The 22,682-nt window shown below is 34.7% G+C and overlaps 1 protein-coding gene, 2 non-coding genes and 3 pseudogenes across 3 annotated transcripts; 2 read left to right on the top strand and 4 right to left on the bottom strand.

The window, feature by feature from the left end:
• Positions 1-5,223: 5,223 nt before the first annotated feature.
• Positions 5,224-6,142, top strand: LOC120187944. Its single transcript, XM_039191527.1, has 3 exons — positions 5,224-5,446; positions 5,546-5,826; positions 5,910-6,142. Exons 1-3 carry the CDS (start codon positions 5,372-5,374, stop codon positions 6,046-6,048), a joined length of 495 nt encoding a protein of 164 aa, XP_039047458.1. The 5' UTR covers positions 5,224-5,371; the 3' UTR covers positions 6,049-6,142.
• A 3,905-nt stretch (positions 6,143-10,047) lies between these two features.
• On the bottom strand, positions 10,048-10,153 carry LOC120187975. The gene has a single exon (XR_005522371.1). It is a non-coding gene; the product is annotated as a small nucleolar RNA Z103 (small nucleolar RNA).
• A 90-nt stretch (positions 10,154-10,243) lies between these two features.
• On the bottom strand, positions 10,244-10,331 carry LOC120187976. Its single transcript, XR_005522372.1, has one exon. It is a non-coding gene; the product is annotated as a small nucleolar RNA snoR116 (small nucleolar RNA).
• Positions 10,332-12,576: 2,245 nt separating this feature from the next.
• LOC120187972 lies at positions 12,577-16,689 on the bottom strand (annotated as a pseudogene).
• Positions 13,784-14,292, top strand: LOC120187971 (annotated as a pseudogene).
• A 2,403-nt stretch (positions 16,690-19,092) lies between the features above and the next one.
• LOC120187956 lies at positions 19,093-21,791 on the bottom strand (annotated as a pseudogene).
• Between the last annotated feature and the right edge of the window lie 891 nt (positions 21,792-22,682).

Raw genomic sequence — 22,682 nt, 5'->3', positions numbered from 1 at the left:
GTCGATCTGGGTGCATTTGTAATGTGTCTTTGGAGCTTTATTCCAAATCAGGATTAAACTATATTGCCAGTGCGATTGGTATCCCACTTTACATGGACTCAGTTACAGCAGCTAAGCAGAGACTTGAATTTGTGAAGGTCTACGTTAAAATTGAAGCTAGAGTTAAGATTCCTACAGCTATGAGTGTAGTGCTTAGGATGGATCCAAGATCTCTGTTAGGGTGGTAATTCCTTAGTTGCCTTCTTGTTGTAAGGGGTGCAAGGTTTTCGGCCACTTTGATAAGGCTTGTTCAGTAAAGCCTAATAGTGTTCTAGGAGGTAAGGTTTCCCAAGTTTGGAAAATGAAGTTGTGGTTCTCCTGATGTTGAGGTTCCTAAGGCTGATCAGTGTGAGACCTCATAGGTTAATAAACATGTTGCTAAGCCTGTGCTTGGGGATGGTTTGGTCAAATGTGGCCAAAGTGCACTAGGGGAGTCAGTGAAGTGTTTAAATGCTTAGACTGATAAGGTAAGCAGCTCAGTTCATGTTGCTAAAGATGTGGAGGTTCAGGCTGATAAGGTGAACAGCCCAGTTCAGTTTACTAAGGATTGGAGTTTCCTACTTTGCAAGCTGTTATGTCTCAGCAGAAGAAGTTTAGAGCAAAGGTTAAGGATAAATAAACTATGACTGGATCTTCAAATAAATTTGAGGTGCTTTCTAACTTGGCAGATGTGATGGTGCTCGAAAGCTTAGGGTTGCCTCCTTGGGAGTGGTTGCTTTTTGAATGAAATTAAGGTTAAAAAATGATCATATTGTGAAAGGCAAAAGTTATGGTGTGGTTGAGGTGTGGGGGGTACTTCTACGGTGCGGCAGGTTAATATACGGTTAAAAAAAGTGTTATTGATTTTTTTATTATTTTAAATAATAAAAATGATAAAAATTACCGAAAACATTATTTTTATTATTATTATTATAAATTACCGATATAGGTAATCGCGATAAAAAAATTCGGTAAAAAAATGTTTTCGGTAAAGCGCTACTTAAAACATTATTTTTTAGATCGGATTTTTTCTACCGTGACTACATATATCGGTAATTGATAATAATACAAAACCGATAGAAATAATATTTTTGGTCTTTTTTTACCGATTTTGTTATTTAAAATAATAACAAAACGTATATCTTCTTATTTTAGCCGTATATTAAGGTGTTGCATGTAAGCATTTCCCAAATATAAGGGGATTCTGACAAGCATCATATAGAGAAGAGAGGGTTAATCCATAGGGACTTAGAAATTTCTAACATTGAATTGAGTTGATTATGTTATAGGTAAACTAATAATTGTAATAAAAAGGAAAAAGGGGATTTGGTAATAAAAATTGAATAAAATTAAGTAAGTGAAATAATATAGAATGAAAGTAAAAGAGTTGAAAATAATAATGATGGAAAAATAACCTTAAGTTTCGCTTTGCATCAATTCGTTTTTGAGCATCAATTCGTTTTGATCATCAAAATATATTTTATTTCGGGATTCATGTTGGTTACAGTCTACAAGATCCAACCTTTGTAACTTACTTTTCTCTTTGGTAAATCGATATTCCCAATATCAATCCTTGATTGGACTAACTATGACTATCATCGTTAGCACAAAATAGTTTTAAGTATTGGAAAAACCTGACTCGGATTATGTTATCTCAGTGAGAATAGAATCCGATCTCAATTTTCCTTAGTGGACCACAGCTAAGTGTGTTCCTAAGAAGTCGAACTTGCTACCAACTGATTATTCCTCTCAACTTTAAATCTAAACAACATCCAGACCAATGTCGACTTTTTGAAATAAAAGTGTGTTGAATTTTCATGAACCGAGTCATTCTAGATTTATACTTTTCTATTTCATATCATACAATCACCCATTGTATTTTCATGAGATATACGGTACGCGAGTCAGATAATGAGTGAGCGTGCTATAAGCAGTTGAAATTACCAGAACATATTGCATCGAGTCACTACATCTCGTGCATCACTAAAATATGTCGAGTCAGAGTACGAGTGACCCATCTTGGTGCCATATAATACACATATAAAACCAGACAGATACACCAGATCACTCCACCTCGTGCACCACTAGGGTACGCCGAGTCAGAGTACGAGTGATCCATCTTGGTGTCAAGTCTGAAACAGATACAGATTCACTCCACCTCATGGCATGTCATTGTACCACTAACCCTCATTCTCATACAATGGGTTTTATTTAAAATCAAATACTAATTTGCATAAAAAATAATTCAAATAATAGAATATAAAACCATTTTCATAGAAATCAGATTTTGTCGTTCATATCCAAAAATATTTAAATGCTATGAAATAAAAGAATAGTAAATTATACTTATTATAAATATGATTTAAAAACATTTACTTTCAGATCTATCTGGGATGATTCGTATTATTTTTTATAAAAGTTAGTTGCACTCACCTGTGGCCTCACTAGTTTATTTGATACTATTGATTTACTCTCGAACTTTATCCTTTCTTTTATCTCTCTTTGAACTTGTGAATGATCACGATCTACAAGAATGTTAATTATCCCGACATAACAAATTTCGAACATGAATTAGTATTGCAACTAATAATAATAAACTCAATTTCGAATAAAATTCTGAAAATTATTCGATATTAATTTCTCTCCCTTAATTTAAATCAACTTATTTCTTTCAATATTCCTTTCCAAGCCCTTTTTAAATTTTATTTTTATCCAATATCCCTTTAATTCGACACTTTCCCGTTTCACCACTAGCTTCCTTCAAACTTTCAATTGAGTCATTAAACTTATAAACTCTTCCAAAGTCCAATTTAATGTTTTTGTACTAAATTTCAGCATAAGACCTTATCTTCTCAGTGATTGCACATTAATCCTTTAAATTATCACACTATGCGAAAAAATCCCTTAAAGTCTAACAAAGTTCCATTTGGTTACAAACATCATTTCAAGCACCTAGAATCATTTCTACATTCCATCTAAACCATTAAGAAATTTTTACAAAATTTTCCCTTAATTTCTCCCTTAGTCCCTTAGGCCGAAACTTTGCAATCTTCACCCTAATGGTCTCTAATTTGATTCTTTCATAATTTAGTCATCATTGCACCATTTCCAATCCATTCCAAACAATTCCAAAGCAAAATAAATCAAATTCAACCAATTCCTCACTCATCAAGCTTATGGCCGAATGCTTCACTCTTACTTTCTAATGGTTTTCAATCCAATTTCATTAGTATTTTATTCTACAACACTCCTAACATCCATTCCTAACTTTAATTCAATAAATTTTCATGAATCCAAGTCTCCTCTTCATCGCCTAAATTACCCACTTTCACCATTCAAGCATGAAACAAAAATAATTACACCAAATTATAGAGAATTAAATGGGATTATTTTCTTATTTCACACCTTAGTCCTAAATCCTAATAAATTAGACCAAAAATGGAAGAAAAAAAACACACTTAACTTTTAAAGCTAATAAAGTGAATTTTTTTATTCATTTTGGGCCAAAAGACTAAATTGCCATTAACGAATCTTCATTTTTACCTCCAGGCCACTCCTTCATCTCTATTTTAATATTATAAATACCATAAAAATCTCATCTCTCAATTTTTCTTTTAACCCTTCAATTTTCTAAAATTTCAATTTAGTCACTAAATTACACTATTTCACTTTATAGTGCAATTCTCACCAAATTCCACCAATCCAACTGAAATTCCACTAATTAAAAATATTCATATAATTTTTTTCTAATCCAAAACTCTTTTCTTCAAATTTTTGTAGACTTTTGATTCGATCTGATTATTCAAGTATTATACTGATCTTTATACTTTAATAGGCTTTTATGCAAACTCTAGATTAAAAATCTGAAACTACTAAAATAATTATCTTGTACTGAACAACTTATTTACAAACCCAAGACAAACTTTTTAAAAATTTACATTTTTAATTCCTATACTTTTACAATTCCACACTTTATTCCTAAACTTTTAAATTTTTACATTCTAGTCACTAGTCCAAATTCGAAATATTACGTGAGGGGTGAAGCTGAGATTGTATTTGCTGCCAGCTTGAATTGGCAGTTGATTAACAATAGGTGGATCTGAGATAAGGTGAGGAGTAGGAGAGTGAAGGTGAGGTGTCATAGGTTAATACGGTTCTATTTTCATGTTCCTAAGCTTTCTATTATGTTTGGATGGTGATATTAGATATGCTGTCAACTAAGGATCAGTTGGGGAGGTTTGGTATTCCTACTGATGGTTGTGTGCATTGAGGAGGAAACAAGGGATCATCTTTTCTTTACTTATTCTCGGGGGTCTGAAAAAGGATCTTGTTGAGGTGTGGTCAGCAGGACAGAGCTGTTGATGCGGGTTAAGATGGACCTTTTGGGTTGAAACGAATCTTCGAGGTAAGTCCCTCATCATGCTTATTCTTAAGATTGCGTGGATTGGGGTTTTGTATAGCATTTGGGAAGAAAGGAATTATAGGTTGTTTAGGGAAGTTACTCGCTCGATTAAGGCGATTGTGAATGATGAGGGAGATTAAAAAAAAAAATTGTATAGAGCTTGTATAGATAATGATAGCGTAATTAGGAGATTATGCATTGATTGGGGGATTCTCTGTTTTTATCTTCTTTATACCAAATTGCATCATTTACCGGGAAACATGAAAAGAAAACTATAACCTGAAGAATTACGATCCATGGAAACATCACCCAAAATAAAGAGAGAAAATCAAGCATAACTATTAGAACGACGAACTGGATTCAAACAATTACCTCTCTTTTCAACAATTTCCAATGTGAAGAGATAATTTGATTATAGGCTCTTTCAATTTATTTCTCACCCGGAGGGAAAAGGTGAAAACTAAATCGAAAGAACCCAGAATCAAATATCTCGGATAATACCCAGAAAACAGAGGAAAATACGATACAAAGAAAACCCGAGACCAAAAACTGGATGGAATTTATACTAAAGAGAGTTGTTAGGTATTATTTCTTGGACAACATAAACAAAGGAGGCACAAGACAAAGCATAGTATTTTACATAGAAAGTTTATTGGGGGCATCTTAGGCAATATTTCGGTGCACCCGAAAGCAATATTTTAGTCAGTCGTTGCTTTGTCCTTTTGTAGAAAAATTTATGGTCTCAACTGCTGCGGTATCGTGATGGCATCGCTCGAGCACCTCTTAAAGTCTCTCGAAATCGTTCGTCTCTTGCGAGAATATTCTGCCCGGTTTCTTGGAAATTACATTGATTGACTTTGATTAGGAATTAGTGATAGGCTCCGGTGTTTTAAGCGAGTTGGGAAGAAAATCAGAAGACGCAATTCAAAAGTGGTAGCCGCCCACGAAATAATGCAAAAGAGAAAGCACCCCCTCGCATTCCCTAAACCAAAGCTCCTCCGTACAACAGCATGGAAACGCTGTGAGGTATATGCTTTTGCATTAGAGATGGCAAAAGTTTATGTTCACATTGTTGTTTATATTTTAGATTTGTTATCATTTTTTAATAAATGTAATATTTAGCAGAAAAGGCAGAGGCTGAAAAGACTGAACAGTAGGTTGAAGAGGATCAAATCTGACAACGTAGAAATAAGCGAAGAGCAGAAAGAGATCAAAGAGAAGCAGACGGAATTAAGAGGAAAATTTGAAGCCGTTGACTTGGAACGTGCGCAACTTCAGAACGAGACTAGGTTGATAATACAGCAGAGTGCCAGAACCCAGATCCGCTTAGCTCTCATGTTCCAGATCTTGAAAGCAAGAGAAAACCTGGAACTTGACAAGGCAGCCTTGCTCACTAATGCTCTTCGGTATTTTTGTCTCCTCAATTCAATACTGTAATATTCCTTAAGCCAAATTGTAATCCATTATGTGTTTTCTTCTGTATTTGCAGTGAAGTGATAGCGAGGGAAGAGCAGGACATGAATGGTTGCAAAAAAGGTTGGAGATGGAGCCGAGCTCAATTGTTGTTGTTGATTTTCTTTTCGTGTCTGTCATCCGACTTTCAGTACTATCTGTATCTTCACGTTTAGGTAGTAAGTTTGGATTAAATAAAAGTTCATGTTATTGTATCAGCCGCAGGTCATACTGCAACACGAACCATCAATGTTTACATTTACCACGAAACCCGTATTTTATGATTTTCAAACTCTAAAATTTGAATGGATGCCTGCGCATTCGGGTAATTCCAGTCGATAAGCAACTTGACCAATTAGTCGAATAATCTTGTTAGGGCTATAATATCAGTGTTGTGATGCCGTTGAAGTCTATGAGAAAGGGGCCATCGAAGGCAAGAAATGAAGAACGATTGTGTGTGAAAAAGATATGAGCAACAGTGATTGTGTTTTACTAAAATGTGAAAATGAATTACAAATAATGCTTGATTTAATCCACTACATTGCTAGGCTTATATAGCCCTCTAACAACCTGCTAACCAACTAACTGAGTGCTAACAAAATAACAAATACTAACTAATCTTATTAACATTCTAATATTCACCCGACTTCTTCAACCTTCTTGATGAAAAGACGAACACTTGAAACGAAAGTGCAATACATCCTTCCGTTCGACTTGAATCGGAAGTGCTAATGCTTCCTTCCGTTCGACTTGAATCGGAAGTGCCGATGGTTCATTCCGTTCGACTTGAATCGGATGTGCCGATGCTTCCTTCCGTTCGACTTGAATCGAAAGTGTCGATGCTTCCTTCCGTTCGACTTGAATCGGAAGTGCCGATGCTTCCTTCCGTTCGACTTGAATCGGAAGTGTCGATGCCTCCTTCCGTTCGACTTGAATCGGAAGTGCCGATGCATCCTTCCGTTCAACTTGAATCGGAAGTGTCAATGCTTCCTTCCGTTCGACTTATTCACCTTAATTTCTTTCTTCTTCATCCTCTTATACAAGGTTCATTGACATTTTTTTTCATGGACACTTGGCTGTAAAGCTTTCAAGTCCCATGACACTTTGAGATAGAAGCAACAAATCATGATGATACACAATCCAAAATAACCAGCAATACAACACCATGCAGCACACCATATTATAAGTAGTAGATGAAACAAAGCTAATCCCTAGTAACGATCCATCGCCAAAGCATAGTCGAACAAAATCTCGTAAGCAACGAAAACTTTGAGCAGAAAGAAAAGTAGCATAGAACTTATGTTAGCAATAAATAGTGGGGGGGGGAAATAGAAGTCATCCACACTCAATGGATGTCCTATACTTTCTGTACTTCATGAAATGGGTTGAAGCACCAGCTCCCATGGGTGGTGGAAGTGGATCACATTGGTGTGCTAAGCATATGAAGGTAGTAATTAACATTGGTGTACCCTTTTTCAGTGTCCCGAAATCAATCTCAGGATTATTTTCTGTTGAATCAAGGGATATAGTCGTCGCCAGGGTCTTCACACCAGGTTTTCTGGACAAAGATGTATTTGGATCTTACTGAAGAATTTTGTTGAATAGTTTGCACGCTTTCTTGGTTTGACCCATGTCACCCAACAACGTTCCCAACAAGAACTTCCAATCAGTAACATCCGGTTGGGCATAAACCAGATGGTATATCGCTTCTTCTTCTTGGTTTTTGAGCTTCAAGCGTATGGTTTGCCTCAATTTCAAGAAACGTTGATCTACTTCCACAACCGCAAAAAATGATGAAGTTTGCTTTGATTTTGGATCCTGAGTTTTGTTCTCTGCCTCCTCTTCTCCCAGCAGAGCAGGTTCTTTCTCAATCACCGTTACTGGTACAGAGTCATCTCGGGCAAGGAAGTTTGAGAATTTCCCGATCATCAAAGCTTTGTTCAGATTGTTTTGGAGAAAGTGTAATTTAGAAGTTATGAATCGAACTTTGGCTTCTTTGGCTTTCTTCTCTTTTTGGGCAAGAGCTACGTCCCCTTCTAACCTCTTGATAGTAGCTTCTCCTTCCCCGCAACGATCCATCAACAATCGTAATGGCAATAAGTCGTTACTGCTCAACAGTGAGGATGATACTCGTGGCAGAAACCACGGCATCAAGATCATCAAAATAAACACTACAGTAGCTACAGCTTGAGAGAAAAGGAACTCAATCGCCGACGCAACAGCAGAAGAGTAAACAACGTCAGGATCTTTTAGCGAATGATATCATGTGAGAAAGGGGCTATCGATGGCAAGAAATGAAGAACGATTGTGTGTGAAGAAAAGATGAGCAACAGTGATTATGTTTTACTAAAATGTGAAAATGAATTACAAATAATGCTTGATTTAATCCACTACATTGCTAGGCTTATATAGCCCTCCAACATCCCTCCAAACCAACTAACTGAAGTGCTAATAGAATAACAAATACTAACTAATCTTATTAACATTCTAATATTCTAATAAAGTGGAATTGAATGCTGTCGAATAAGGCTGCAATTCGACTTAATCGCCTTCATCGAACACCCTCTTCACGTTGATGTTGGTCTGCGAAGCTTTTCATGGGTGTTTGTGCCTGGAGTAAATTGTGCTTAAGAATGCTCAATGCCTCGTCCCCGTTTATCATAAAGCATCTAGAAAGGAATGGCCAGTGGAATCCATAATATAACGTGAAATAGTTGGTGGCGGTCGCCCACAGAGAAACTAAAACAGAGTCATATGAGCTAAAGTGTGAAATGATGTGTTGTACCAATACTCGGACCAAGGAAGCATACTCACCCAAATTTATGGACTATATATATATATATATATATTCATATGAGACTTCATTCTCTCTCATCAATAATCTTCATGTTCGTCGCTGAATCCTAAACCGTGTGTGTTACGGTTTATCAATAAAAAAGAGAAGCTAAATCCATGGAGATTGGTAGAAAAAAACAACGAAGAACGTGCTGCTGTAAACGCCATCCCTCCGACAATGCCAAGAGGATCACCTGAACTGTCAAATATTAACATTTACGTAGTTTGGCCATCACCATGATACGACTTTTATCCAAGAATTGGATTCCAAGTAACCCCCCATCATCCTGGACTTGGTCTTCAAAAAAAATATGGAGTTTGCTTGAGATACATATGATTCAACCATTCAACCCCAGCAGTCAACATAATTCTGCTCTTTCGATCCAACCATTCTGAAATGAACACCACACTTGGCCTTTTAAAAAGATTTTAAAATTATTACTTAAAAACATTAAAATATATCAAAAATAAAATTATAATTATAATTGAGGGAGCAAATGAAATATTTTTTTTATTAATTTTGTATGTCAATTACCCTTAAAGATAATTAAGTGACAATGTTTCTTTTTAATGAAATCCAAAATATAATGCACATTTTACAAATTTTAAAATTTAAACGATTAAAAAATTATTATATCATAATTTAATATAATCATACACATCAATAATGGCATTCCTTACAAACACATCTCAAAATATTATAACATAATTAATTATTTTGAAATACTGAATTCTTTATTATTTTCAAATTTTAAGGGCAAACTACTAAATTCCTCATTCAACTCTTGTCAATCCTAGTTTGATCATTAAAATTTGAAAATTTTTAATTTGATCACAAAACTTTTTATCTGCTCATGTTTTGAACATTTTATATTCAAGTGTTTGATCATCACATAGACGTTGTGAAACGGTTATGCACTCTGATATACTCCTCGTTGGTAAATGATTGTACTCTGATAAAGAAAAAGACAAGTCCAGCCGCTCAAAAATCACCAACTTCCGCCATGGTTGCACAGGGCTTCTGTTGCTTTAAACCATGCCTTTAGTATTTGAGGAAATGTTCAAATATGGTGAAAGAGAGAAAACCCTCGTTTCTACTCAGTAAAAGGAAATTGATGATTTTCAAGGGGCGGATCTCGCCCTTTTCTTCCCCAAATATTCTCATTATTGTCTTTCTTCAAAAACCTCGAGATTGGAATATAACCATCAGCACACAGCTCGGCTTCGTGCGTCAACAGTCTCCGTCGATAGATTTGAACATAAAAAATGAGCTGAGGATTCAATCTGGATATACCAGCTTCATCGATTTTCAATTAAAATGATATTCAGTTAAGAAGAAGATGGATCAGAGTACTGGCTTGGAATCTCTAACGAATTAGAGAAAAAAAAACAAATCGCACAGTATGTTCAGCTTCGATCATCTGGGGAAATAATCATCACTTCCATCTTCTTTCATCTCCACATTAAATGGGGATATCAGAATGCATAAACGTTTCACAATTTGTAGAATACTTCGACAAAACAGTTTTCCTAAATAGGCTCAGACCTTTAACAGTGTATGTTTACATCAACGAGGCCAAATGCCCTCAGGGTTTGATGGTATAATTTTCAGTCATCACAGCCTTGAAAAAAAAATTCAAATCAACAAGAACTGAAACAAAAATATAAAATCGAACACGTAGATTATTTTGAATAAAAGATGATATCTCAGTAACTAACCCTTGGAAAAACGAATCAGAGAAAGAAATATCCAATGATGTAAAAATATAATTTAAAATCAAATGCATGGAAAAAGAGGGAGGGAAAGATAAAAATTCATAGAAGAGAGGAGAACAGTGGCGAGTCGAGGCGAGGGTCCGATGCAGAACACTTGAGGGATGCAAATTATAAATAGGGGAGGGAAGAGAAACCCTAACTACACTTAGCGTGAAAATTACGTCCTTACCCGTCATCGGGAGAAAAATCTAATTCAAACTCATGTTATTTTTTAAAAAAATAATAATAATAATTAATTTTTTAAACAATTAATAAATTAATTATTACAACTTTAATTGTACTTGAAGGATTCATTCGGGATGAGTTGGGTTGAATTTTTATCTATACCTCGACTTCAAAATTAAATATTTTATTCTACCTATAACTCAATTCAAGTTTAATAGAATTTTATTCGATCTAAAATTTGATTTAGTTTTTCAATTCACAATATATATTTGACTTAAATATATATAAAAATTGATTATAGTTGAGCCTTATAGTTGACATATTTTAATATAATTAAATTGATTACCAATAGCTACTCTTTCTGGTTTTTGTAGTAAACTTACTATAAATGGAAATTTCATGAAGTTTAATTTCTTATTTAATAAATAATAATAACATTACGCAACCTTACGGGAATGCCCGATAGCGAAATCTAATTGGCTTAACGTGGGCTGCTCGTATTTAAGTTTACTAATAGCTACTCTTATTTGTGGGGGCTGCTCCTGAGTCAGCTTCCCATGTCTTAAGAGAATGACCGATAACGAAATCTATTTGGCTTACTGTGGTTAAACCAGAACGATATAGGGAATTCATGCAAATGGATTTATCTCCCTAGATCCGGTGTAACATTACGCAGCCTGGTTATTTTCCGTGTAGTGGTGACACTGGGAGCTACGGTTTGGCGCCATCATTTGGAGTCTTTGGGCAAGGAGGAATAGTTTACTTTTTTATTTGGAGTCTTTGAGCAAGGAGGAATAGTTTACTTTTTGATGACGAATTTGTTGTAGGTGAGAGCATCATAGAGCGTAATAATCGATTGGTGAATGAGATGCTAGGCCTTAGTGTTTCTTTAACTACGAGACCAATGTCGATGCGAAGCGGAGGAAGTAATCAACAAGATGGAACGTGGCAACCACCAAATCCTGGTTGGTTTAAGTTGAATTCGGATGGAGCGAGACACACTAGTTTCGCAACAACGTCGTGTGGGGGAGATATATGTGATGAAGATGGTAAATGGATCATAGCTTATGCTAAACATATAGGATCTTGTTCTGTGTTAGATGCTGAACTATGGGGTATTTTGGAAGGTCTCAAAATAGTTTGGAATATGCATCTTGCTGCTGTTCATGTTGAAATAGATAGAATAAAAGCTATTAGAGTCTTGAAGGAGGAAGGTAATCAATGGGGTGTTTCTTCGTTGGTTCCTCATATTTCGTATCTGATGAGGCAGAATTGGAGGGTATAGTTCAGAAAAGTATCGAGGAGGGATAACACAATAGCAGATGAAATGGCTAAGTTGGCTCGATCGGCAGATTTCGGTGTCCAAATTTTCCAGCAACCACCACTGATGATAACCACGACGGTTAATCTGGTGGCTGCTGGATACTGGCAACAAATGGAGTAGCTCTGTAGTAGTTTGGTTTCTTTCTTTTCATTCAAAAAATAATAATAATAACATATAATTTTATATAATTAAGGGTATAGTTCAGAAAAGTATCGAGGAGGGATAACACAATAGCAGATGAAATGGCTAAGTTGGCTCGATCGGCAGATTCGGTGTCCAAATTTTCCAGCACCACCACTGATGATAACCACGACGGTAATCTGGTGGCTGCTGGATACTGGCAACAAATGGAGTAGCTCTGTAGTATTTGTTTCTTTCTTTCATTCAAAAAATAATAATAATAACATATTTTATATAATTACATTATATAGTCAATTCTATAAATTCATATAATAACATTGCATGCCAAATAGATTAATTGCACTAATTAAATTCTAAAACTTTATGCATACTAATAATAAAACTTGTTTATTAACTATAATAAAAAAAACTAGTAATTATATAACAGAAAGTAAAAGAGCGATAAATCCATCCATGCGTGGTCAATGATAAGTAAAATTAGGTTTCATTCAAGACTACAAGGAGAACAGACACCAGTAGATGAACAAATATATGAACATGGTAAATCAGACCAGCAATGCAAGTATCATGTCTAAGTTCAAGCGTCAGACCATGGTTTTATGTTCAGGCCGATGCGTAAACTCAAAATCGATATGCACAAAGGCTCGCTCAACTTCGGGTAGCTGCTCTAGCTTCTCCTGCAGTTTCTCACCAATGTTGTGTGCTTTGTTTAGCAGCATGTCTTCAGGCAACACAATATCAACCTCCACAAAGTAATGGGAACCAAAAGTATATGCCCTAACCGTGTCAATATGTTGTATGTCTTCATGGTGGTTCCATATTAGATAAGTCAATTTCGCTAGAAAATCGGGTGGGGCGGTTCTTCCGATTAGTGACCATACATTCTCGATCACTGTTCTTGCCCAGTACTCATCGTGTATAATGCTATCTGGAATTATGAAATTAAGAGATGTAAATGATTAGCTTCTAAGCATATCTAATAGCATGAATGTGATTGAGATTTGAGAAGTAACTTCAAACTTGAACTCACAATGATAGCTCCGGTCGGATCAATCCACCATTTGAAATGGATAGCAAGAACAGCTGTTGCTAAACCAACCGAATTGGTAACAACATCGAAGAAATGATCTTGTGCGTAGGCTCTAACAATATCATTTTTGAACTGCCGACAGTAGACCATTAGGATGAACTTCACCACCGTGACGAAAACCATAATACCTATCATCCATTTCTCTTGATTGTGATGGATCTTGGGGTGAGACTGCATGTATGTTAGAGCCACAAAAGGAACAAAATGAGTAAAAACGTTTTGTCCATACCAAAAAGACTTGATGCTAGATAAGTTTAATTGAATCTAAGTAGCATACCTTTGCAATAAGTTCCCTGACAGACTCCAGCAATATTTGTAAGCCTAGAGTTGCCATTACTGAAGCAAAAACAATGATACCTGGATTGTAAAGCTTTGTTAGTAAACCATGTCCGTTTATGTGGAGCTAAGATCATGTTTATGCGGCTTCAGTGTTCCTATAAAAACCCTGGGAACCAACAGGTTCTTTTATATTCTTATCGCAGTGTTATTAGTTCATTCTTTATCTTGTTTCATTTGTTTTAGAGTGTTCCAAATCTTACGCATTTTTGTGGTGGATCTGGTGCAGTGAGGTGGAGAGAAAATGGCGACAGTTCCAGGACACTTAATCTGGGAGGTAGTGAAGAAGAACAATTTCTTTTTGGTGAAGCAGTTCGGAAGAGGAACTGCTGGTGTTCGTTTCAGCAAAGAGCCTAACAATCTCTACAATCTCAACTCCTACAAATACTCTGGGTTGGCAAACAAGAAAACAGTAACCATTCAGCCCAGGGAATTGATCAGTCTGTGCTGCTAGCAACCACCAAGACTAAGAAGCAGAACAACCAGCGGTCTTGCTTCACAAATCTGTCATGAAAAAGGAGTTCCCCAGGATGGTGAAGGCAGTAAAAAACCAGGTGACAGAAAACTACTACAGGCCGGATTTAACCAGAGCAGCCCTTGCAAGGCTGAGTGCCGTTCATAGTAGTCTGAAAGTTGCGAAGTCAGGTGTCAAGAAGAGGAACAGGAAAGCGTTGAAGATCTGTGGCAGGAAGTAAGCTAGGCAAGTTTAAGTTGTATTGCGCCGTGATTTTCATTCTAGACACCTATTTTTTACACTTGCTTTTGAAGTTGACTTATGTCAATCGTGGGGTGGTGGATTTTGCATCTAGATTGTGAAGCTGATATTCATGGTCATTGCTAGTTTTTTTTCCGGATTATATATTATGGTAGAATTTTGATAAAAAAAATAAGATCATGTTTATGATGAACCATAAGTTTATATTGGAGTAAAGAGCAGAGAAATAATTAGCTTACGACGGGCTGCATTCGTTTCTTTCCGATTGGAGAGTGATATTGATTGGGGGTTTTCATGGCATGCGCTGTGAACCAAAGAATAAACCCTGAGAGAAGATCCAAGAGTGAATCCAAAGTTGATGCAATAACTGCCAAAGATCTGCTTGCAAGAGAGGCATAAACTTTGGCAGCAAAAAGCACCATGTTAGCAATGTTGGACACATTAATTGCCATTCTCTCACTCCTTGCTAGTTGCTCCATTTCATCCTGAATACAAAATGGTATTAATACAACATTTACGGTAATTCAATTCCAGCAGACGACACTTAGCAAAGTTCGGAGGAAAGAGTCTAGGAAAACTCAACAAAAACAGTAAAGAAACGACCTCCGTTAGGCTTCCAGGCAAAGAACCAAGCTCATTCATGGTCTCCATCTCATTAAATCCTGCAAGGAGCCTTTCTTGTGTTTTGTAGTACTCTGAAACCTTCCTCTGCTTCTCTGAAGTCGAGAGTGAAAGAAAGAGAATCCAAAAAACAAAAACATCATAAGAGATTATACTTGACATTATTTTGACAAACTGACTAAACGATGAAAATATAACTTGTTATAAATAAATAAGTATTATACATGGAAAACAACACCTTGGAATGATAAATTGGAGTCAATAGCATCTTACAGGTACTGACCATATTTGACGATATATCGATAAAACGAAGTCGTACCGTTAGCATACCACTTCGGTTTTATAACATCAAAGAAATCTTGAGAGGCTTTTTGTTTCATAGCATCATAGAAAGTCCCACAGCTAGTGTCTGCTTATATCTTTGTTTATAACTAATTCCATATTTAAGGGAATCAATTTAGGCCTTAGAAATCCTCTACAAATACAATAATAAAGCTTGCAGTGTCTTTTGAAGGGCTGAATTAACAAGAAAAGTGCACCCAACAATAATCTTCGGTATGTATTCGTGGGACAATGGACAAAACACTTCCTGCTTTTTAGCAGATAGTCTGCTATTGCTTAGTTAAATAAAAACAACAATGTCCCCTCAGCAGAAGAAGGCAAAAAAGTTTACAATGAAATCCATCGACTTTAGACAATGCCCTTTTAAATATTAGACACTTTATGAATATAATGAACATGACGACAAATAAGCTCACTAAACCTACTTTTGCCAAACATGGCCTTAACTTTTAGACACAATCTAGTAGGATTCCACATTTCCACTAACAAATCAAGGAAAGAATTGCCTGGGTCATGAATATACCAGAATTAAAGCTGAAACAAATGTGTATTACCAACTTAAAGATGCAAAGTTTACCCAGGCATTAAACACAAATGATTCCCAGAAAACAAAACATTATTTCTCAGATACTTAGTCAAACATCATACTGGCAATTAAAACTGTACATGAGAGGAATATTTAACTTTTTTCTGCTACAGTAAAACTTTCCTATTATTGATTCAGCTTTATAGTAAAGTATATTTCAGTAAATGAATTCAAGTATCGTTTTGCACATGAAACTCGTGACTCATAGGTCTCTTGACTCATCAGTCACTCAGGCAAGGACCACCAACAGTAAGAAATTAGTCAAAAAAAATCCTCAAAATAGTTTTCTCCCCAGGGAACCAGATGAAAACGATTAAAGAAGAAGAGAAAAGAAAACCTCTCAGCTATTGCGTAAACCCGTTTTAATCTACTAGAAAACTCCATAAAATCTCACGTGTTCATAACTCATTTTTTGTCCAAACAACGTTCTCGTTTTTCCTCTTAAAAGGTAAACAAAATAGTAGAGAACCGAGAGCTGGATTCAACCGACTTTTTCTTGACAAGAGTGAAAAAGTATTCAGATTCTTCATTTTTTGAAGCGTTCAGACATGAAGTTTCACCGGTTAAATTAACTGATTAGCATTAACATATCCTGCCTGAGAAAATACAAATCTGCAAAACAGAAAAGGAAAGTAGAAACTGAAGGGGAAACAAAACTTACTAGGGGTACAGAGGAGACGAGAAAGAGAATCGTCATCGGAGTTTAAGCGTTGCTGCTGTGGAAGGCGGAACTTGTCAAGGTTGAGACGCCAAGAAGACGACGAGGTTCCTTGTTGACGAGGGAGAAATTGTGCGTCGTAATCGTCAACGTTGATGATGCCATTGTCACTCTCATTGCGCTCCATTGTTTGTTGCCTTACTTGTATTACCAGCGCAGCACTACTCATGAAACCGCTCCTTGTTATATTAGTATTAACACCGCCTTACTGTGTATTTTTTATTGGGTAAAATACACAAATGGTTCCCACACTATAGTATGTTGTTTCGTTGAATTCCGATTATAGTGTATTGTTATTGTTAAGTCCTCGATTATTAAAATTACAAAATGATCATTTAACTATATATTTGATTTTATCCTTTTTCGTTAAAAAATTGATAACAGTTTGAGATGAATGTTAAATTATTGATTGAGATATGATAGTCGTTTGAGATCATATTTATCGTATCACAGTCAATAAATTAAGGTCCAACTCAGAATGTCTTTAATTTTTTAATAGAAAATGACAAGTTTGGAACATATAAATAGTTGGGTGATCATTTTGTAACTTTTAATAGTCGAGGAACTCAATAAAAAATGTCATATAATCAAAGGACTATTTTATAATTTTTAATAGTTAAATGACTTAACAAATATCGTCATATGATCAGGACCATTGATGTACTTTACCTTTTTAATTTACCCTAAACATGGCATCTCTATGTGAATTTTGTGTTTTTCTGTTGCCGAAGATTATGGTCACGTTACTAAATTTCTCCCCCTTTATTCTTTAATAAAAGTTTTTTTTAATAATTTAAATGGTTATGAGATAATTTACTAAAAAAAAATTAGTTATTGATAATAGGGTTGCTTAATGAGTTGAGTAGCTCGAACTCGAATCGGTCAAAATTCGGTAAATGCTCGATTTGAGTTGGCTCGAACTCGACTCGAGACCTTAACGAGCTGAGCCGAGCAAAGTCTAACTCAACTTAATAAGTTCGCGAACTGCTCGTTATTTTTTTAAAATATATTTTTAGTAATTACTTCAAAATTATTTCATTCATAGATAAATCTAAATAATAATTTTAATTTATTAATAAATAATAAAAATAATAAGTTAACTATATTATTTTTTAATAAATAATAAAATATTATTAATTAATATTATTTTAATGCAAAAAAACCCAACCCTAATATCCTCGTATAGTATTAATAAATTTTATTTTTAGTTAAAAATTAAGGTAATTTTTAGTGAGCTTAACGAGTACTGAGTCGAGTTGAGTAGTAATTTTTTTAACGAACACGAGTCGAGCACAATTTTAAAGAGTTTGACGAGCAACAAGTCGGGCAGCAAAAATTTTTAACGAGCACAAGTCGAGCACTGCCCAACTCACGATCGATTCACTCGATAAACACCTATAATTAATAATATATATCTTACACATAATTTTTTGAACTCAAAATTTCAAAAAATAATAACACTTCACTTATCTAGGGACATCACTAAACAAATTTATTTTCTAATAATAGTTATAGTTAAAAAGTAACTAACAAAGACACGTTAAGAAAACAATTTCTATAATAAATTAATATAAAATAAATTTAAATTAATTAATAAATAAATTAGATATTAAAACATTATTAAATATAGATTATAAGAGATTATTTAACTTTTGAAGATATTCAATGTAATTTAAAAACAAAAATAAAAACATACGTATTAAAATATAGATTATTAAATTATAATTATAATTATTTAAATATATTTATCGTAATTATAATTTCGTTTTTATAATAATTATTTTTATTATAACTATACGTATTAACTCAACAAAATAAAAACAATCTAACTAATAGTACATGAAAATGAGTGGCGATTTGGGGAATTCATAGGGGACCATTTGTAAAGGTGTGGTATGAAATTACAAACTATTCATACCCTCTACTTTTCCCTTCCCGGCGGTCCATATCCAAGAGGTTTCCTTTTATCAAAATCTCTAAGTTTATCTATTTATTGATATTGATTTTATTTCATAAATTTTGTTGATAGATTATTTCATAAATTTCAGTTTATATATTTATTGATGTTGATTTTATTTCATAGATCTCTCGAGTTTATCTGTACATTCAATTAATTTAAAGTTTAAATTTTCTAAATAAAATTCTATTTGTGCTAATTTAATAACATAGTAATTGAGATATCAAGTTGTTTACGAGTCATATTGATATAATCATCTTCCGATATTATATCCGTGATGAAATGAGAGAACTTAAATTATGAAATTCATTATTTTAAGATGATATAAATTGTATTTTTACATAAAATTTTATTAAAACAAATCAGAGATTTTGAGATGTCATCTGAGCATGTCCCTGTCTGGATGGTGGCTTTAAAGTTGAATTAATGCTCGTTTGAAGATAATATCTCTTTTACAAAAGCAACGCCTTTATATGCAAGTGATAGAATAAAGGATAACACCATTTTCTATACGAATTGAATACGTTTATTTGTAAATTTACTGATAAATATCTTTAAAAGCTTCCATAAAAATATATATATGGAGAAATATGACTCCTACACGCAGGCACAAGAACTGATGGGTGAACAGACAAAGATCAATGGGGAATCAACTGGGTAAATTAAGCTTTTGGAATGATAATCCAATGGCATTTCTTGCATCATTGTCATCGAGCACTCGTCAGCATTATCAACAACAAAGGGTCATTTGCCTTCAGCTTCAGCTATATTCGAATGTCAATTATTAGGGTTGAAGCTTCTTCAGTTCTACTTGTTCAGTGCTCTTTCAATGCAATGACACTGCTTTTTGCGGTCATCTGGTATCGATGTTAGCAGCAGCTAATAGGTCCTCACCGGAGCTCCAATGGTCCATTCCTTTAGCCTTCATTTCGGAGCAGAAAATCTGAGCCTCTTGCAACCTTCCCTCCTTTCTAAGGCCAATCACAAGTTCATTACAAGTAGTGAAAAGTGGAAGGAAATGATTCTCCAACATTCCTCGACACCAAGTGTACACTCCAATGAAATCCTTATTTCACAATATCCCTTAATCAAAAGGTCATATGTATCACCTTTGGGAACCAATCCCTTGCCCCTCATATCACCAACAAGATCCTTTATTTCTAACAAGTTTCCCCGTTTAAACTGCCCCAGAATCAAGCTATTGTAGGTCATTTCCTCGGGAGAAATTCCCTGGTCTATCATCTTGTGATGCAAGGAAATGCGTTCTCGACGTCCCCATGCTCTGCTGCATACAAGTGAATCAACGCATTATATAAAGTAGATCAGGAGTCGAATACATCTTTTCCATTTCATGGAACAGTCTCTCTGCAAGCTCAATTTCTTCCTTACTGCATCCAGTGATGAGAGCATGATAGGTGGTCGAAGTCGGCTTCATTGATGAGTGTATTGAATGTTACGATTGTTGGTCTTGTTCCTCCCTTCACCATTTCACCAAAGTAACTGAAAGCACCAGTCACATGCCCGGCTGCACAATTTCCATCAATGAGCATGTTATATATTAGCACGTTAGGCAACACCCCTCGACTATTATATCCCTGAAGGTTATTCCGGCTTCAAGAAGCCTACCATCCTTGCAAACAATTTATGAGGGAACCATAACTTACAGAATTTGGCTTAATCCCATTCATTTCCATTTCTTCTATTATTGCAAAACACCTATCAAGTACTTTCATTTTCCCATAGCCGTTAATTAGAATGTTGTCTGTCTGTAGGTTGGGCGAAACACCCTCTTCCCTCGTCTTCTTTACCCGTTCTTCGGTATTATCCATCTCTTTCATTTCAAAGAACTTGTCAATCAAAGTGTTGAACGTAACACAATCAGGCCTCAACCCCAACTTTTCCATACGCTCAACCATAGAAACGGGTCGATCCATATCACCAATTCGGCAATATCCATTCATAATGGTGTTAAACACTACCTCATTCGGCACAATCCCTTTCACAATCTCGTTATGCAAAACCTCTTCTGCTTTTCTGAAATCCCCTTCTTTATACAGATGATTCAACCAATTGCTTAACATATATCGATTGATCCAACTCCTTTCACACTCATTTCTTCATACAAAGCCGATGCACTTTCGACATCCTCACTCTTCAAAAACCCATCGAAAAGAATATTAAAAGTATATCCATCAGCAGCAAATCCTTGAGCTTCCATTTCCTTCAAAACCCTCTTTGCCTCGTCGATTGCCAATGTGTGGAAAGTAACAATGTTAGGCTCCACACTCTCCTTCACCATCCTCTCTTTTAAACCAAAAGCTTTCTCTAACTCCCCAACCTTACAATACCCATCAATAAGAGAATTAAATGTGACCAAACTTGGCACCATTTTCTCTCAGAAATTTCATCAAAAACCTTCTATGCATCCCTAATTCTCTTCTCTTAGCAAAGGCCACTAATCAAACTTTGTGAATAAACAAACTTGGAGTCACCCCTTCGTTGTTCATACAATTCAAAAAACCATTAGCCCTTTTCAAGTCCCCTAATTTCAAAGCAGCTTGAATAGCTTTTCCATACATAAATTTATTAGGTCTAAAGCCAGACCCGCTTATTTCTTCAAACAAGCCAAGGGTTTTACCAAACTGTTTCGAGGACACCAAACAGTCAAGCAACGAGTTAAGAGAAGTTATAGAAGGTCGCATATCTTCCATCATTATAGCCTTGTGTAACTCCATGGCTTCGGCGCACATTTTGGTTTGAGCTAACAAGGAGAAGAGAACATTTGAGAAAACGAGTTTCAAGCGAGGTGAGGTAACAGAGAAGAGATTCAAGAGATCAAGTGGTGATTTGGAGGAGAGAAGAGACTTTGTGAGGGATTGGGCAGCTTCAGTTTGGCCCTGTTGGAGTAAAGCTGACAAGGAAAGAATACGTTGGTGGCATTCATGGTGGTCGAGAAAGGTTCCATTTTTGTCGTTGGTGTTGATTGTTGGGGTTTCTCCGGTTTGGGGTGTTTCAGGTGAAGACAGTGTGGAAAGAAGTTTGGGATTTTGGAGTTTAAGGAGAAGTGGGAGAGACCAGTGCCACGAATTTCCATGGTTGATTTTTGGCACTAGGACTGGCTCCGGTACTTATTTTGATCCCATAAAAACCCCTTACTTTAGTAGGGTTAAAGTTGATACTTAACCCGAAACATTAAAACCGTAAGAAACAGGAAAGCCCAAGCGGAACGAGCTTTCTCTTTCTCTAAGAAACTTGAAGATGAGAGCAGGTTCCCATTCGAGGAGCCAGCTATAACTCTTCCACTAAAGGACATCACGAAGACAAGCCCCTTGCGCGAGGACGAGCCGATTCATATTTACTCCATCCATTGTTCCCTTATCCGTGCAATCTTAGAGCGTACAGTTTACGTATAAGGTGATTATTAAAGAGAATGGTTCTTTTTAAATTATATATTTATGTTTGATTCACGAAAAAATTATTCTTAAATAATAAATTATTATCAATAATAGTATTTTTGAATTAAAATGATAGATTATTATCTCTAAATACTTAGATAATTAATAATATTTACCATTTTAGATATAAATACCCTTAAAATAATAATTATTCTTCGTTCTTTACTCAAAACTATAAATTTAAAATTAATCTTAGATCATTATTCTTCGTTCTTCTCAATTATTATTCTTCGCTCTTTATTCAATTAATAATTATATACAATAGCTTAATTTACAAAAATATTGGTAAATTTTTTACTTAAAATATTTTATATTTTTAATATTTAATATATTAATCATTTTATACTTTTATGAGGTAAAAATATTGTTATGGTAAAAAATATAATTATTTAAAATAATATTTAATCTTAAGTTGTTAAAAAATAGATTTTATATATTAAAAAAATAATATATTTGTGTATTCGAGATCAAAACATTAATTTTCATATTATATTATATTTTATATAAATAAATATGATACTTATGAAAATTATTTAAAATTATAAGTTTGATATATAATTATATTAATTATATGTTAAATGTTTTTTATTTAAACTTAGAAAGTATAATAATTAAAAAATTATAAATTTTTATTTAAATATTTTTAATTTAATATTAAAGTTTTACTTGTTAAAAAATATATATATCACAAGAATAATTTGATAAAATATGCATCTAAACCTTTTAATCTTCCAATCAAATATTGTAAT

The sequence above is a fragment of the Hibiscus syriacus genome, unplaced genomic scaffold, assembly GCF_006381635.1.
Source record: "Hibiscus syriacus cultivar Baekdansim isolate YM2019G1 unplaced genomic scaffold, ASM638163v2 tig00116925_pilon, whole genome shotgun sequence".
NCBI lineage: Eukaryota > Viridiplantae > Streptophyta > Magnoliopsida > Malvales > Malvaceae > Hibiscus > Hibiscus syriacus.
Note: the sequence above shows the minus strand (reverse complement) of the source record. Positions and strands in the feature narration are given on the sequence as shown.

What these genes read in the sequence shown, in the direction of transcription:
- LOC120187944 (XM_039191527.1), top strand. Translation starts at nt 5,372, where the DNA reads ATGCAAAAGAGAAAGCACCCCCTCGCATTCCCTAAACCAAAGCTCCTC. An exon ending in CAGCATGGAAACGCTGTGAG is followed by an intron (nt 5,447 to 5,545) that starts GTATATGCTTTT and finishes AATATTTAGCAG; the next exon opens with AAAAGGCAGAGGCTGAAAAG. An exon ending in TTGCTCACTAATGCTCTTCG is followed by an intron (nt 5,827 to 5,909) that starts GTATTTTTGTCT and finishes CTGTATTTGCAG; the next exon opens with TGAAGTGATAGCGAGGGAAG.